The sequence below is a fragment of the Telmatherina bonti genome (assembly GCF_933228915.1).
Source record: "Telmatherina bonti genome assembly, chromosome: 14".
Classification (NCBI taxonomy): Eukaryota; Metazoa; Chordata; class Actinopteri; order Atheriniformes; family Telmatherinidae; genus Telmatherina; species Telmatherina bonti.
Genome location: NC_136612.1, coordinates 15,568,844 through 15,586,086, shown reverse-complemented (window position 1 = coordinate 15,586,086; position 17,243 = coordinate 15,568,844). Strand labels below are relative to the sequence as shown.

At 38.3% G+C, this 17,243-nt stretch overlaps 1 protein-coding gene across 1 annotated transcript; it reads right to left on the bottom strand.

The window, feature by feature from the left end:
• Window positions 1–1,706: 1,706 nt before the first annotated feature.
• Window positions 1,707–15,641, bottom strand: ap5z1 (adaptor related protein complex 5 subunit zeta 1; the record flags this gene model as incomplete). The annotated part of the gene is made up of 18 exons (XM_079252173.1): window positions 1,707–1,959; window positions 2,602–2,816; window positions 2,971–3,103; window positions 4,705–4,802; window positions 4,879–5,006; window positions 5,336–5,454; window positions 5,528–5,688; window positions 5,768–5,946; window positions 8,011–8,173; window positions 8,302–8,339; window positions 8,453–8,593; window positions 11,694–11,747; window positions 12,016–12,190; window positions 12,295–12,407; window positions 12,526–12,676; window positions 12,769–12,949; window positions 14,719–14,856; window positions 15,601–15,641. The coding sequence occupies 18 exons, from the start codon at window positions 15,639–15,641 to the stop codon at window positions 1,707–1,709; spliced, it is 2,481 nt and encodes an 826-aa protein (XP_079108299.1).
• Between the last annotated feature and the right edge of the window lie 1,602 nt (window positions 15,642–17,243).

Genomic DNA, 17,243 nt, shown 5'->3' with positions numbered 1-17,243 from the left:
CCTGTGTAATTTTACTTGGGGCCCCCAGAGACCCAAAAATCCCCTCTGTCCTTTAGAGACGTATGATCACACTACACTTAAGTCAATAACAGAACTGATTATGATGCAACAAGTTTGATTTTTTTTTATCTATCAGTGCTGGTCCCTAAATATTTCAAAATCTGCACAAAATCATTCTGACCCTTCATTTCAGGCGTGTTTCTCATCCGATCAATGCGAATGTTTAGTTTTCCACGTATCTAACTGAAATGAAGACTCCTCACACTATCGTACGAACTGCTGAGTGTAAAACAGAATCATCATTTAATACATATATATGTATTTTACAAGATAATTCCCAAATTATAATCATATTTCCCAACACAAAATCTCCCTTCTGGGATAAATAAAACATTTTTTCTCCATTGAATTTCTGACTACAGTGGATGGAAAGTCCACTTAAGTTGGCACAAAAGCAAGTACAGATGGTGAACAGCCAGTGAGACTGCGCTGAAACAAAAGAAGTTCTGCGTGCCACAAACTGAAGCTAACAATGATCACTGTTAGCAGTAGATTGACGCGCAGCTAACGGAGACACCTGCATGTCTCCAGCTCTGCACTCAAATGAACAGAACACAATCAGTAAGGACATGTGTTTGGTAAAATGGTTCACATTTTATTGTACGTTTGTTCAAGCAGCAGCTTAATTAGTTTGAAAACCCCCAAACACACACACACACACACAAAATAGTTCCTAAATTTTAGCAATGACGTGCCAAAACTCACCACACTGCATCAGTTTACATGCAGCAGGTGCTCAAATGAACTGATAAATATAAAATCAGAATCTCAGAAAGTTTATGAGAAGGTCTTATTGTGGCTTCCTCTAAAAGCATTAAAACCTCACACACTCATCAGGTCAGCAGCTCGAGGTAATCTGGATGCAAACACACTGAAGGTTGTGTATGGTGTCAGGTTGACTCATCGCTCGCTCTGAGGAACGCGGCTTCTGGAAATAAAAGTAATGTGCCAGCAGAAAGTGACCCGGTTATGACACTGTTTGTATTTTTATGTTGCTTTCACTTATGAGTTACTGTGATTAGAATAAATGAGTGGATCAAATGTTATTTCACATCAGATATCAAGAATGAAGGCCTTCTAGTATTTTAATAGGATCATATCTTCTCTGATTGCCAGTTGTTTTGTCTTATCCATGGGCACTTTTCCATCTACAGGACAGATTTTATCCATATATACCAACATTTTTACATTTTCTAAAATAAAATCTTCTAATATGGTGGAATTAAGATGTTTTTTAAGTAGATTATGTATGTAAATTCCTATTTTAATAATCAAGCACTGTATTAATCCCAATTTTCTACAGCAAATAACTTTAAGGAAAGAGCACTTACTCAGGAAATAATGTTTTTATTTGTTTTTTTTTTTTTTATAAATCAGAAAGTATATTTTGTCAATTAAAAAGATTCTGTGAATTACTTAATTAAAAAAGTCACAAAAACACACGAGATCTGTGTATTTTATAAAAAATCATACAAGTTTCTCAGAAAAAATGTATTTTATGTACAAGAACGATGTTCAAACAACGAGAAGAAAAAAGGAAACAGGATGCGGCTCTCAGAGGGGAGATGCCGCTTTGTGCAGCTGATGCTTCAGTAATGCCAGTGCAAGATGATGATGATGATGACGATGTGTGTGTGTTGTGTTTGTCACTGTGAGTGTGTGAGGCTGGTGAGAAGTCTCAGTTGCAGTGGCATGGCCAGATTGGCGTCCCTGTGCCACTGTGGCGTGATGACGTGAAGAGGTGGGCTCAGGACGCTTTGAGCTACGCCAGGGGTTTTCAGGAGCGACCATAACTCCTCTCCTCGTGTTACTATGGCAACAAGGTCCTCCTCTTCAGCGCACCAGGGGACAAAGCCGCTTCTGGTGACTGTTCTTAGCTTGGAAAGGAACAGAGACACCCTGAAACACACACACACACACACACACACACACACACACACACACACACACACACACACACACACACACACACACACACACAATGAAATGAATCTTTATACATAAACAGTCATGGAAAAAAGGATTAGACGCACCTTGTTTTCCAAATAAATACACGTTCAGACATTAAAATTAAATTTATACCTGATTTAATCTAGAACAGCGGTTCTCAACCTTTTTGCAACACAGAACCGCTTGTAAAAATTTTTCAGCCACGTACCCCCCTAACCACTGCAAAGTATTTTTAGTTCAGAAAACACATGAAATACATCACTTTGTCATTTGTGTTCGGTTTTTATCAAACTTTTGTTTGCGTTGTCATGGCGACAGTGACTGACGGATATGATTTGGCTCAGAAAGTGGGATTTCAGGAGGAATGAAATGAATTAAATCTAAATGTAAATTCAGTTTATAAATGTAAATTTACATTTATTGAAATATATTAAATATTTTGATAATATTATATTCATATTATTTTATTTCAGGATGTTTTGAAGAAAGCATAAAAAGATGTTTCTAAAAAAATTCCAGGTACCCCCTGGAATGCCTTGACGTACCCCCGTTTGAGGAACAGTGATCTAGAATAATAAAAGCCCAACTTGCCTGGGAATGAGGTCATGTGATCGAGACGCCAGCTTAGCAAGAGCGCTCATTAAAGTGGTGATTACTTTGGGGGCGGGGCACGCCGCTCCGGGTGATGGAGCAGAGGAGGTGATTTCAAACAGCACTGCCTCTAAAGCTTCAAAACAGGAAGTGATGAGGCTCACGGAGCAGCGAGCGTCAGATGACACCGACAGGTACTCGCCCAACACCCACACCTGAAGACAAAGAAAGAAAATCTCTCAGCGTGAAGTTTCTGCGGCACCCAACACCTCCTTTCAACACAGAAATGCTGACATGAAATAAAAGAGTCTGGACATGATCCCAAAGAGAAAAACAGACTGGGAGCCTCCTCTGAGCCTTCCACTTTACCACATGAGTGTAGATCTCTTCTTTGCTGTAGACGTTGGCTGTGGTTCCGGCGAACTCCAGCAGCTCACGGGACTGGTCCACAACCAGAGAGGGGTGGAGCTTGCAGAGCCTCAGCAGGTGGCAGCTGAACACCCTGCATGACCAGAGAAAGAGGAGACAGAGGGAGAAGATCAAGACCAAACTTACATCTACTAAACTGTTTTCACACACCGGGCTTCCCCAGGAGTGTGTTTCATCTCCTTTTCTCTTCTGTTTGCAACAAAAACATCTCCTGATGCAGTGAAGGAACGATAACTTTAAAGTATGCGGATGAGATGGCTTTGGTTGTTCATGTGAGACAGTCAACTGAATATATATATATTTATATATTGCTGAACACGACAAAAACCAGTGAGCTGGTTTTGTGCAGAGGGGGTGTTTGCATCCACAGCAGTCCCCACTTTTCAAGCCCCTCATCATTATAGTAAAAAAAAAAAAAAAAAAGCAACAACTCAGGCCTGAGCTTCAAAACGCACGTCGTCTTCATCTACATGAAAGTTCAGCAGCGTTTTCACCTGTTGAGGGAACTCAGTTCTTTCAGTGTCAGTCAGGACACTCTGGCATTGGTCTACAAATCACTACGGAAACCAGAACGACCTTTGACCTGGCACCCTACAAGTCCCTTACCACTAGACATAAAGTCAAACTCCACCAGGCAATAAGACAGGCCAGCAAAATAACCAGATCAGCCTCCTAACAGGACAGGAAAGCCATAACCATCACACAGGACACACACACACACACACACACACACACACACACACACACACCTTTCTCATCAAATAAACATAACAAATCCATCGTTCTTACTGTCATCAGCGCTGTGAACTGTTTAAAATAAGTTTTCATCTTTTTACTATATTTATATGCATGCTTTTTTTTTTTTTTATTATATTCATGTTTTCTATGTGCAATCAGGAGCCCGTCAAAGAGGAATTACCGTCATCTGTTACCGAATAATAAAGTTTATTTTAAAGGTGGAGTATGTAAGATTTTCAATATTTTAAAAAAAAAAACTAAAAAAAAAAAATTACAATCATAATTAGAAAGTTTTTTGAACATGTAGGCTCCAGTCTGTCCATATTTGATGTGTTATTAAATTACATGTTTAATTAATAACAAATGACAAAAAGCATTTCTTTTACTGGTATGCAAACATTTAAGAAGGGTCTTTGTCATTAATTAAACTTGTAATTTAATAACACATCAAATATGGACAGACTGGAACCTACATGTTTAAAAAAATCTAATTATGATTGTAGTTATTTTTTTAGTTAATTTATTTTGAAAATATTGAAAATCTTACATACTCCACCTTTAAGTACAGCTTTAAGATGGCCGTGTTATGAACTGGTGACCTGCCCAGGGTGTACCCTGCCTCTCACTCAATGATTACTGGGATCCAGCTTCCCCATGACCCTTAACTGGAAGAAGCGGTTCAGAAAACGGATGGTTGGATGAACAAGTTTAGAACAACTTGTTGTTCCAGTCGTCCAGCTTGTCATATTTTGCAGTTAAATAAAATAAAAAAACAAATAAAAAAATAAAAGAAAACGAAAGTAACAACCAAACAAAGAAAAGTTGTTTGACATTCAGTCTTAGTGCAGAGAAAAGGCTGTTATTGTTAGTGTAGCCGTGCACACGTGGATTAGCTCTGACACACAGAACAGAAGAACAGGAGCTCAGCAGCATTACCTGTGTATCTCTGTGCTGTATGTGGGGATGTTGAGGAGCAGGCTGCTCCTCTCCAGCATCACCAGAATCAAATGGGCTAGAAGCTTCTCATCTGCCACCTGGAAAACAAAAACATCCGTAATATGTTTCAATATGCAAACTTTCCTCTGCAGAGGAATAAACGTGTGAATTTACCGTAACGACTGCGTTGAAATAAATGTGCAAGAGGACGGGGACGGTCTGAGCACAGCGAACGACTCGCGGCCAGTCGGTGGCTTCAGCTAGCAGCTCGTGGAGCGTGCTCAATCGGTCGATGGTGTCACCTAAAGAGGCAAATGTATAATTACAATTATTTAATAATGATTTCAGCCCAGCTCTCATCAGCTGCAAGTGCAGATGAAGCAGCCACGACACCTGCAGTTAACACTTCACATGAAGTCTGTTATATTCTCCTTATTTGCATAAAGGAAGTGAAATACAAAGTTAAATCATGGCTGAACCGCTTCCAATTGAGTCCATAAAGAAAATTCTGACAAATATAACAACATATTTCTAAACTGCAACCTGATGAGATGCTTTTATCTGTTCAATAAATAAGAATAATGTCTGGGAAAGTGTGTGTATGTGTGTGTGTGTGTGTGTGTGTCCCCACCTGAACCTGCTTCCCCTCGGAGCAAAAAGAGGAAAAGTCCTCTAAAAGAAGGGTTTCGGAACGCATCTAAAGACAGGAGGCCCCGACTGCCCGGATCAGAGATGGGCAAACACGTAGACCTGCAACGTGCAGAAACTCAGTCAGAAAGAGGTGAAAAAAAAATCAAGTGTTTGGTGGTTTTTAAAGTTTTACTTGTGTGTCTTTATAAACCTGAGTTGCAACACCAGCGTGGCAGAGAGACAGGGCAAATCCAGGAGTGTGTGAAGCAGCTCCACTGCAGTTCCCACGGTGACCAGAGAGGGCAGCAGATCCACAAAGTCGTCCACCACTGCCGGACTGTCCCATGCTAAAAACTACACAGATAGTCAGACAATGTGCTTCCTGTGTACAATCAAGTGTTTGCTGGTTTTATTCCCCCCCCCTGGTTTTTACCTTCAGGAGGTTTGGGAAGAAGCGTGTGTACAACGGCGTTCGAAGCTGCACGGTCTCCAGGTTCAGTCGAAGGAAGCGCAGAAGCTCATGTGCCAGAAAGGGGTCGTTGAACAGCTCAGCTGGGAAGCGGCCAAACACCAGCTTCCACACGCTCTCACAGTCCACCGCTGCCACCTCACCTGAACACATTCAGGACACATTAAACCATTTTATATTCCACATCTGGACCAGTCAGATGATTTTCCCCCACATGGACGTTTAAGCAGAAGATGAACTGATATCTAAGCAGCGCACAGTGAGGATGAAACATTTTATCTCTTGTCTTTTGCAAGCTTAAAGACAAGAAAAAGAGAAAAAGTAAAGAATGCAAAGGAAATGTTTGCGAACCACAAGAGATTTGAGCTCTTAGAAGACACTGATTCGGTCTCAGACTGTCAGCAAAGATAAAGAAGTAGAAATTTCAAAGCTTTCATGACCAGAAGAAACAAGCTCTTCTAAGCAGCTTCCCTTGAAGCTCATCCAGTGTGCTCAGAGAAGAGCACACTGGATGTTTATATGTGCAGATTCAAACTAAAGTCTTTCCTAAGTCATCCAAAATGCCGCGACCTAAAGTTAAAAGGCGCGCGCATAGTTTCAGGAAGTGATGCAGAAATAAGGTTGCAGTTCTGAAGCAGAAATGACCACAAAATAAATCATTCTTTACAGAGATGGTTTAGCTGTAAAGCTCTGCAAGATGCTTCTCTGGTCAAGTCTAAGTGACCTTAGACTTGACCAGAGTCTGTAGAGGAGCCCTGACCCATCACTGAACTGTATTCCTGAGTGGGTTGACCGTCTCTGTCCACCAGGACGTTGGGACACCGGTACGCTTTCATTTATAAGACCATGCTTGGACCATTGCCCTTTTATATTTGTAACTTAATCACACAGAGAAACGTCGATTCTTACGGCTTGTGATCAAACAATTGTCTGTTGCTTTCTGTACTATTTGCCTGCACTGAACTGGGAAAAAGGGCCTTTGCATCTGAGACAGCCTCCTTAAACTGTAACTGCTTTTCTTTATTTGTAAGTAATTGTGACTTTGCTGTAATTGATACTTTTTGCTGCCTCTTGGCTAGGACTCCATTGAAAATTAGGTTTCTGATCTCAATGGAATTTTCCTGGTTAAGTAAAGGAAATAATAATAAAAATAATCTATTGTTGATCTGAACTGGAAGTTACCACCATAGTACATCATGTCTAATAGAGACTTCCTTGTCCTCATAGTGATAAATAGCTTCCAGCTGTACATTTAGTAACAGATTAAAAAGATGTGATTGTTACCTTCCCCCTTAACATCTGCTTAGATCCCCAGCTGAGTTGTTATTATCCTTTTCTTTTGTGAAGTCCCAGATACAGGAAATGATGTTATATTACTGCACCAGCGTTTCCCTTCTTTTTAAAAGATTTTTGTTTAGGGATTGTTTTGACTGTTACTACGCAGTCCTTTTATTTTATTTATTTTAAAAAAAAAAAAAAAAAATTCATTCCAGGTTTACTCTGTATTATAACATTTTCATGAACAATTATTATATCATGTATGTGTGTATATATATACATATATATATATATATACATATATATACATATATATATATATACATATATATATATATATATATATACATATATATATATATACATATATATATATATATATACATATATATATATATACATATATATACATATATATACACGTATATATATATATATATATACGTATATATATACGTATATATATATATATATATACGTATATATATACGTATATATATATATATATATATATATATATATATATATATACATATATATATATATATAAAATTCATGAAAATATTTTGGACAAAATAAAAAATGTGATTAATTGCGAGCTAACTTTGGACACTAATGCAATCATTCAGAATTAAATACTAAGAATCACAGACGGACATAGTTTTTATAAAAAAAAAAAAAAAAAAGTATTGCATTAAAAGAAAACCCGTCCAGCTGCTCGGGATTCTCCAGGTTTGTGTTGCAGCTTTGGCACTGCTAAAATTTTACCAACAAGAAGACCTGATCCGTCCAAATACCAGCAAACTGCAGAAGAAAACGTCCCACCTTCTGCATACGAGGTGAGGAAAAAAAGAGGACGGCTTCTAAAGGAGAATAAAGACTTCATGTGGAAGATGTAACAGTGTACACACTAGTGTCAGCACACACACCGTAGTGGAGGTAGAACTGTGCGATGGGCAGCAGGACTCTGGCAAATGACAGGTCTGAGCTGAGCCGGCCAAACAGAGCCTTGATGCACGGGAACGCTCGGAAAACCAGAGACGGCTCCTCAACACACACACAGTCCAGGATGCACACCGCCTCCACCAGACACTGTCAGAGGAAACAACACAGACACAACGTGGGCAGCAGTAAAACATCTGGCTTGATTCAGGCAGTTTCATCTGTTCCTATGAACAATTACAAGTTCAAAGGCGATGACAAATAACAGCCGGGCTCACCGCTTTCTGCAGCTCTGCGTCTGTCTTCTTGTTTGCCTCTGAGGGGACAAGAGTACACATAAGACTTCACACTTGTACAGTAAAATACACACACTAACAAACAAACGCTGCGTGTGAGTCATTCTGCGACTTCTTGCTCTCACACACTCACTGCGATCGCACTGCTCGATGAGGCGCTGGCAGTATTGGAACGCTTTCTCTCCCAGACGCTCCTTTGGAGGAAGCAGGCGGCTGGAGGAGGAAGTAGCTGAAACCATGGAAACTACTGACCCGTCTACCTCGGACCGATCATCTGTAGCAGTGAAAGGTGAAGGGTTAAAAGACCGACTGCTTCCAGTCGAGTCTGAGCGCAGATTGGGAAGATTTTCGGTTGAATGAAACAAATCAGAGGATGACAGAATGGATCCCATCTTCATCTTACCTGTGTGATGTCATATTTAAAGCCACAGGATTTTTTTTATTTTTATTTGAGGTTTTTTTTTTTTTTTTTTTATGGTAGCCATTCAGATTTGCAGGATAAACACGTATGATTCAAAGTTTTCCAGCCTTCTCTGTCTGCTTTATATCCCAAACAGAAAACATGAACAAGCTGCAGAAAAATCCGCCACATATGCAGCAGTTTTCTAAAAGCTTCTGAGTCCAGAGTTTACGGCGCTAACGCTGATATCAACCAGTCAGTCGTTATGTTCTGCCATTTGTGTTTTAGTAACATGACTCGGCGCCTCCCTGGGCGCTGAAACATGAAGCCCACTGCTCTCTAGTACTGTCGAGATGGGTTAAATGCTAGGGGTGGGAAAATCGGATCGAAAAATCAGATATCATAATTTTTGGAAACATCATTTTAAAATAGAGATTTTTGTTTAAAAAAAAAAAAAAAAAAAAAAAAAAAAGATTTTTTTTTCCCCAATAAAAATAATCCATTATGGATTTTTTTGTTATTTTTATTGTTTTTTTTATGAATCTTTTTACTTTTCTTCTTGGGCATTATAGCAGCTGAATGATGGTCTGGCCACTGTGTTGTTTTTTCCTCATTGAAATCAAGAAAAATGACATACAAAAAATTTTTGTCCATTTTTTTTTGTTTTTAATCTACAAAAATCAGCAATATTGAAGAATTGTTAGAATTGCAATTTAAATCAAATCGGCACCCAAATAATCTAAATCGGATCGGGACAAAAGCATATTGTCACAGCCCTATTAAATACAGAGCTGAATTTCCCAATCGGGATTTATTCTTGTAAAGATGATGATGATCATTATTATGATTATTAAAAAGAATAAGCATTAAAGAGGGATCAGTAGTCTACCAGGGTATTTGCTATGTGGTCTCACATATCAGATATTCCAACTGTTCCTAAAGGAGGATGGCCGTGAGGAAGAGAGGGGCAGAGTGGAGTCATGCAGTCCAGTGGTTCAACTTCCATCATTTTGCTGAAAGAACTTTGCAGACATGAAGACCTGGGAAAATTGTGTCAGCTTTTTAGATTTCAGAACAGAACTTTATGGTGACAATGTCTTTAGGCTGGTACTTAATATATAAATGTGTTGGAGCCTATCATTATTCATTAATTCATTATCCTAACTGCTTAATCCAATGAAGGGTTGCAGGGAAGCTGGAGCCTTTCCCAGCAGTCTTTGGGTGAAAGGCAGGGTACACCCTGGACAGCGCGCCAGTCCATGGCAGGGCCACATCATTGTTCATGTAAGGATAGAACAGTTCCTGGACTGACTGCGAAGTGGCGACAACCTCAGGCAGGAAACGGCGACATGGACAGCCAACCAACAGAAGGCAGGCGAGTCTTGCAGAGTCACTATTCAACTTAAATCTGAAGCACCCCCCTCCCCCTTTTTTACCCTGGGAGTGACACACATGTGCACGACCACAACCAAAGACATGCAGACAACACCGACAAGAGAAAATTTCACTACTAAATAAAACCCAGCAACAAGGAACAAGTTAGACATCCAGAAGACAGTATAACTAAAGTGACCACCAGTACACAGAAAACCACCATCTAACTAACCTCATTACATGATAACTAGCATGATGTTAGTTAGCTGGTGGTTGGTTAGTTGTTTGTGGTCACTTTAGTGCTTTTGCCCTTTTAACCATCCTACCATTTATTGTGCTTTTTAAATTCTGTTGAGTCTTTTAAAGCAGCCGAGGACACTTTTGTACACAACTTGTGGGTTTATACGACAGTTGTTTCAGCCATAGACCGTATATGAAATAATCTTTTTAATAATAATAATATTTTTATATGCAGCCTATAATTTCAGCTTTTATGTTTGTAAATGTGGAAATTTGTCCCTTAGAACTATTTTATTTATTCATGTTACTTATTAAGACTGTGATGATATGCTTTTGTCCCAATTCGATTAACAATTTTTTCACTGTAGACAATTTGATTTTAATCACGATTCTATTGATTCTTCAATCTTGTTGATTGTTGTATAATAAAAACAAAAATGCACAAATGTACTTTTTTGCTCATCATTTTTCTTATTTCAGTTAGGAACAAACAACACAATAAGCCAGACCATCATTCTGCTGCTATAATGCCCAAGCAGACAAGTAAAAAGATCATTTAAAACTATAAAAATGGCAAAAATTTTATTTATTTGAAAAAAAACAAAAAAGATTTTTAACAAAAAACAAAACAAAACAAAAAAAAAATCGATTTTAAAATTGTGAACTAAAAAATCCAGAAATCGATTTTTTCGATTTGATTTCCCACCCCTATGACTTAATATTTTCTATCATAATTTACTATGAAACACTCTGTGCTTCTCTATATGAAAAAGTGCTATATAAATATACACTATTTATTTACATATAACATCATTTTTAAAACAAAAATCAGCTCACTATAGAGGATCAGATGAGAAAATTAGAGAAGTATGAGATGATGCTGTTTATCAGAGGCCGTGTGAGTAAAAAGATCTGACAGAGAAACTTATTAAAATCTGGCTGAAATCCAATCAAACAGATGCCAAAGAACAATCACGACTGCAACAATTCAGTTTGCAGTCCTCAGTGTTTACACACCGCGTGTGACGGATAGATCTGTGGAAGATGCAGCATCCCATTTTAAACGTGGTCGCTGTTGGAGCAGCTGGGTAACTACTGGTTTGTATCCTTACCAAACATGTTAGAAGATTTAAGAAGAAGAAAAAGACACGTTTATCAGAGACAGTTAAAGGTTAGAAGTCACACAAGGATTCCTGGTTAGAGATTCTTAGTTAGATCAAACACAGCTTCAATTTGATCACATCAAGTATTGTGAGTTGACCTGTGTGGCCCTTGAGTTACACAGAAGGTGAAGGAGCCTCTTCACTGATTTTTGGATGCAGATACATGCACAGAAGGTCCAGAAATTCTCATGTCTTACCGATGGCAAATGAGTGGGAGTGGGAGAGGGAGAGGCTGAGCTGTAGCCTGTTTGCTGGAGACCAGGAAAACAAAGAGCAAGTCATCCTGAGATGGGTGATACGAAGGAGTAACAACCTTTCTGGTTCATAATTTGAAGTGGAAGTTGTCAAAAGACAAATAATCAATTATTTCTTCAAGGTGAGGATGTTAAACATCCACTAGTTTAAGATTAAACGTGTTCTGAAGGCACAGTGTGATCTGCCATTTCGAAATGACCGAGACTAACTTCCCCAGTCTGGGATGGTGTACGGCTGTGATCTGCACAAGGTGTGTGTTCTTACCAATATCCAGTGTAATGTTGGGGTTGGAAACGGAGTGATAAGTAAGAAGCCAGTGGCGCAGCATTGAAAACGAATAGACGTTCATCCACTGATCCTCAGTGAAGCCCTGGCCCACACAGAGCACTGTGAAGAAATCCCCGGACACCGACCCGTCCAGCTCTGCTGTTGGAACGGGCTGATGTGGAGTACAAAGAAAAACAGAAGCTATTTATTCTCTGCTCTTATTATTAAAAATGCCAAAAGCTTCATCTCTTTTACAGAAGCTTAAAATGAATAAACCTGGCGAGATCTAGAGCCTGTGAAGAATCCCCCCGATGAAGCCCCGCCCCCCTGCGTTATGCTCGCATAGCGCAGCCAGTCCACCAGCTTTTTGCTCAGGAGGGTCATGTGATCTGTAAGTGTGGGGAAAAAAACCTTCATGAAAACTGAAATAAACAGAATCCTAACCAGTTATCTTTTCATCTTTTTTATTGATTTTATGAGAAATTATTCAAACTATCTGTCCGTCACCTTCACTGAGGCCCTCCGGACTGTGTGACAGGATGCTGTTGAGGGCTGGGAGAGTGTGTGTGAGTGAGTGAGCTGGCGCCTCCGATGGTCGACCCTCCAGGCAACGAATGAGCTGAACACAGAGATTTGACAGATCGGACTTGGATCCAGCCTGTTAAGGTGAAACATATAAAGAAACAGGTCTTCTTTAGTCACCAATATGATAAGAAACTGTGTGTGTATGTTGACTTCTTGCCTGCATACCTGTGAAAGCAACAGAGCAGCAGCATGGCTGTTCAGCTGAGCACCGTTTTCCTGGTTGTAGTTCAGCTCCTGAGCAGAGAGGGGCAGCGTTTCTCTGAGGACAGCAGCACTCAGCACCTGAAGCTGCTCTGCAGGTGCTGAGAGGAGCAATGCGAGCCTCTGCCGAAGCTCCGAAGGCAGTCTTTAGTTGACAACAACAAAGGAAAGAAAACACTGTGTGTGAGACTGAAAGGGAAATGCTTTGTGTTGTTCAGAGGGAAAAACTAACAGTTTAAAGGTTTTATAATGTGATTCTTATGGAATCAGTGAAACTATCTAAACGTATCCCCGTCCTACCTAAACCAACCAACACACAAAGGACCAGAACATGGCTCATGGGGTAGGTAATGTTGGGGGTGAAAGTAACACCCTGTCTTGGCTCTGCCCCCATTTTACTCCTTTTTTTCCCCCTTCAAAATAAAGTTTTTTTGTGACAATACATGGATACCTATAAAGGGCACAAAGTAAATAACTAACTCACATTTAATGGAACATGATATCAAATCTTTGTAAATCACACCTCTTCTTGAATGTCTCTTGAGATCTTCTCTGGAACTTGGAAATGTGAAACGAATCAACATATCAATTGGTCCTTTTCACTAAATATAATCCTGGGGGGAAAGTATCTTAGGGTAGATGCAGAGGTCAATTAATATATCTTGTTTAAAAAAAAAAAAAAAAAAAAGAAAAAAAAAAAAGAACAAAAAAGTTTCATGTATAAATGATAGAAAAGTAAGGGAAATAAATAATAAAATAATAAGTTTACAAGGGATACGGGCTTAACTTAAGTCATATTTTTCAATAAGAGAATAAAATTTTGCTGCTTGGGAATTTTTAATCAATTTCAGGTTTTTGTAAAATAAATAAAGTTAATTTTACAAAGCATTCCATGTTGGGAGGATTTTGTAAAATTTGGCAAAAATGATATTATTAATTAAAAATTGCATTGGTTTATTTTCCGTCACAATACCAAGTTTTATAATGTTAAATGAATTAACTCTACATTGATGGATTTACACTGAAGCCATTCCTGTAACATTCACCACAATCTATTGATTATTTCACAACTGTAAAACAAGTTTTCTGTTGTTTCATTTTTGTTTCATAAATAACAATTATCTAGTTCAAATTTAAATTAGGATCTGATGAATTTGTTAGAGGGATATATTTCATTTATAGTTTTGAAATGAATCTCTTTATATTTCGAGGGGATTGGAAATTTAAGGAATTTAGTTCTGATTGTTTTTATATCTGATTTCTATGGTTTTAAAACATTAAGTTGACCATATACCATAAAAAAAAAAAAGTTACATTTTCTATGCAAAATATTCAGACCATTCATTGACAAGCATGGTTTTGTTCCTTATGTGATCCATGTTTTTACCGGCGTTTATCTGTGTTCAAGATATGGATGGATTTTAATTAAATTTTCAGGAGTTGTTGGAAATGTGAAAAAGGAAAAACAGGTTTAATTTTGGTGGTGATCCAGATCACCGTTTAGATCCAGGAACTTTTTAAAGGCGTTGACGGAGGTTTGCGCTCTCAGAGTGCCTTTCTAGTTCACAGCTTTTTCCACCAACGATTTTCTCTTTCTCGGCTGTTTAAAGGTAGAAGGCAAATAAACCGAGCTGGGTCAGTAAATCCTTCCTGCATTTTCTCAGCCATGAAGAAGATTACAAAATGTAAGAAATAAACAACTTAAATTCGGCCCGAACATTTTGATTGGTCAAAGTTTTTACAGATTTACAATAAACTGAGGGGTCTAACTATTTTTCTTATTTTATTTTTATGATTACAACATGTACAGACTACTATCAGGACGAGGAACCACTTCACCCAGAGTAGAAAAAAAATGTCTCTGAGCAAGATTACCTACCTCAGCTTTAAGGTAGGTGTGAGTCGAGCACTTACTTTCTGGTGTACTTGTTGGCAGAAAGAATGAGATGCAGCCTCTCCAGGGAGTCAACGGCCTCATGACTGACTTCTTTCACCTGCAGAAGCTTAATGAGTCTGCCGTAAAACTTCTGCAGCTCAGACTCTTGAATCTCCCTGAAAAAAAAGGAAAAAAAAAAAAAAAACTAAGAAAAAAACTAAAAACCCAAAACCCCATTTATTTTAGTCTAGCTAAGTTGTGTTTGTCATTTACTCACAATATCACTGTGGTTATGGATCATATAAAAGCAGTACATTTAATCATGTCGTGTGCCAAATGTTTAATGTTTTACACGTTAGTGTAGACACTACAAGAAAGCAGAATGACTTATTTAAAGAATAGTTATCACCACAAACTTCCCTGTCTGACTGTTTATCTGTTGTTTAGAGAAGAAACTAGTTCAACATGCTGATTTGCATACTATACTCACTTTACAGCACACATTTTCACTTGTCATTAAAGGTAAGGCACGCATGAGGCGATATTGTTCATGTCCCTGCAAGCTAAGATAAAACCAAGGTCCATTGATCTGGAAGATCTAACTGGTTTCAGCCACTGGGTTATAAAACACCAGTGAAACTGTCTTTCTGCAAAAGTGTAAACACCTACATGTGTTTAGTCTCAGTGCTGACCGGGGAGAGGAAGAAGCATTGCTTTTAAAAGCAGAGTTTCACCTGAACAGGCATGTGATGTCAATGTTGGAAGGAAACAAAAGAGAAAATAAACCTAAATGTAAACACTGATGGTTAACACGCTAGCTAGTTTAGCCTCGTTAGCTTAGCGGATTAAAAGATGCTAAATAAAAAATAAGTCCATCTTCTTCTTATCACTATTTTATTTATCTGTTTATTTTTACTTACCTCGCTTGTTTTATTAAACTTTCAGAACCGTGGGAATACATTTGGAGAGAAATTGTTGGCAGAAAGTCACATCTGTCTGTACCGGAAGATAAACAGTACGGTTGCTATTCTAGTCCTGACTGCAATCACATGACACGATTAAAGTTCCGCTTTCGGGAACTTTTTGAGTGGCATTTTCCAAAACTTTCCATCCAATTTTCTATTTGTAAAGCGATTCTTCTCTGTTATTTATTTCAGACTAAATATTTTGTTAAACACATGCATTTGATCTGCTAATTCGAGCTTTCTGTTGCTGTCTTGGTAGAAAAAAGAAGAAGAATGCCATTCCCTTTATCTGATAGGACCCCATGCACACAATAGTCATTTTCTCAGTAGAGTGTTGCATTGTAAAATTGGAATGCACTGGTATTAAAGCATGACTGTCTTTTATTTGGGGGAGTTCCTGCTATTGTGGATGCAAGTTCAATAGTTCACAATATGTTCAGTGATGGTTCCCCAAAGAACATCTGGAGCTTTCAGACTAATTGGTCTTAGTGGCTAATTTAATGATTAATGTCTGACCTAAAGATGAAATGATCTGGTCCATAGGAATCTATCTTGAAGTTTTTCTGAGGTTTTCTTGTTTTGGGGTTTGATTTGCAATAAAGTGAACTTTCAGCTTTGACAAATCAAAGTCAGCAGTGAAAAATGTCTTAGTAACCTTTATTGATAGGAAATAGCTGAAAAACGCAAATGTTGATCTGTGAAGATATTAACAATATGCTTTTATGAACAAGATTCATTCGGAGAAAATGCAACTCACAGACATTTGGAAACATAATGCAACTATCAAACAAATTAATAGATACATAAATAGATTTCAAAAGAAAGAATGAATGAAAAAAAGGAAAAAGCAATTTCCCTCTGGTATTTTTTCAGACTCTGATTATGTTATAAATAGAAAAGTTGCTTTAAAAGGAAACGCAGCCCACAGAAGTTAGTAAAAAAAAAAAGAAAAAAAAAGAAAAAAACGCATTTCGAAAAAAAAACCAAAACAACAACAACCACCCAATAAATACATAAATAAAGAAATATTAAAGGTGTAACAGCAATATTATAAAATGCCCCAAGGGCCAGTGGAATTTTATTTTATTTTTTAGCAATTATGAAAAAGAAAAATACAGCAATAAAAAGGAGATAGTCTATCTACATTCTCCACATCACCAAAAACAACCTAAATACGCTATTGTTGTGTTTCGCTGTTATAACCTAAAATTGGGATTATTGCTCATTTATTGTGTACTATATAAACAACTTGTTGTGGTTGCTTGCAGCCATTTCTTTACTAAATCCTGCTGTGGAGCTCATGCTGGAAATTATGAAGTATATAGGCGACATATTTGTGTTGACAATCAGGACCAAACAAATGAGTAAGGTCATGATGCTACGGTCTAATCACTGGAAACATCAACCTGTTGTTATTTTAAAACAGGCAGATTTGTGTAGGCTATGCCAGAAAAGCGTCCACAGGTCGCAGACTGCAGCTTGTCCTCTCTCTGCAGCGCTGAACCTGTTATTTCCATGTGAGCTGACACCGCCCGCCTCCGCTCCGCTCCGTCTCGCTGCGGGCGTGTTTCTCGCTCGTCTCGTCTGTCTTCATCGCG